General features: G+C 46.8%; 1 protein-coding gene across 1 annotated transcript; it reads left to right on the top strand.

Moving 5' to 3' along the window:
- Positions 1-6: 6 nt before the first annotated feature.
- Positions 7-945, top strand: LOC111671503 (uncharacterized; the record flags this gene model as incomplete). The annotated part of the gene is made up of 3 exons (XM_023428607.1): positions 7-21; positions 355-536; positions 670-945. Coding segments are annotated over exons 2-3 (374 nt in total), but the record flags the coding sequence as incomplete, so codon positions are not given.
- Between the last annotated feature and the right edge of the window lie 197 nt (positions 946-1142).

A 1142-nucleotide genomic window follows, 5' to 3' on the forward strand; every position in this document is an offset into this window, starting at 1 on the left:
AAAGAGAAGAGGAAACAGAAGGTACAGTTCTGTCATCAGGATCTCAAATGTCAGCCTTCATTCATACAGTCATATAGCAAGATTTCAGTTTTGTTGTGGTTGAATTTTTAGATTGTACTCGCCAGTTACTGGTGCTGCTCCATCCCAGATTTTTAGAATTAGTTTGAGTTATTATAAATATAATGATCGAATAATGTCACAGGCTACAAAACATGCAGTCATTGTCAGGAACACAGCTGGTCTGTAGAGGAACACACATAGTGAGAGACCACCATCTATCTTTTATATTGCTGTTTCTAGTTTGACCGTATTTGAACAAAATAGCTTAAAAACACCTCTTTCTCTTTCTTGTAGGAGCAGCGGCGTTGTGTTGATGGGACGTTACAGAGGGAGGTGAAGAAGGTCCGCAAGGCAAGGAACCGTCGGCAGGAATGGAACATGATGGCTCTGGATAAGGAGCTGAGACCAGACCATCGACACACCATACACCGCGACAGAGGGGCTTCTTCTGAGGGCTCAATGTCGCCAGAGAACAGGTAGGTGAACACACACACACACTCTGGTATGTTACTTCATTTCTCCTTCCTCAGGTGTGGAAAAAAACTTCTTCTTCTTCTTCTTTCACCTTCCAATCTTCTCCTCCACCTCTTCCCTGCTGTCTCTCTTCAGGGGTCACGGCCCTGATCAGCACCACTACCCCAACACCATGAACCACGCTGGCCACGCCCACACCTACTCTGGCCCTCCGCCCAGCGTCCTGGCTGCCCAGATGGCTGCAGGACATGCTGGTCGTGGAGGAGGTGAGCATGATAACAGGGGCAGGACTATGATGGCCTATCAAGGCGGGACACTGGGCCGTTCTCACCATCACCAAGTCCCGCTGCCTCCTCCACCCACTGAGGCTATGAATGGTGGCTCTATGTCCCTCCCACCAGTGGACTACAGGTAAACATAAGAGCCAAACACACACACACATACAACACTAGTTCATCTAATAGTGTTAACATATTGGTATTAAATGATCTGTAATACTTGAACTTTGAGATAATGCTGCCACCTAGTGGGTTAGTATCTGTAGACTGTCCTCTCAAACCCTGATGACTGTACCTGTACCTATCTACTTATTCTCTGTCATTCTGTCT

Source organism: Seriola lalandi, unplaced genomic scaffold, assembly GCF_002814215.2.
Source record: "Seriola lalandi dorsalis isolate HSWRI2012SDOR001 ecotype SW California unplaced genomic scaffold, Sedor1 jcf7180002007096, whole genome shotgun sequence".
In the NCBI taxonomy this organism is placed as follows: Eukaryota; Metazoa; Chordata; class Actinopteri; order Carangiformes; family Carangidae; genus Seriola; species Seriola lalandi.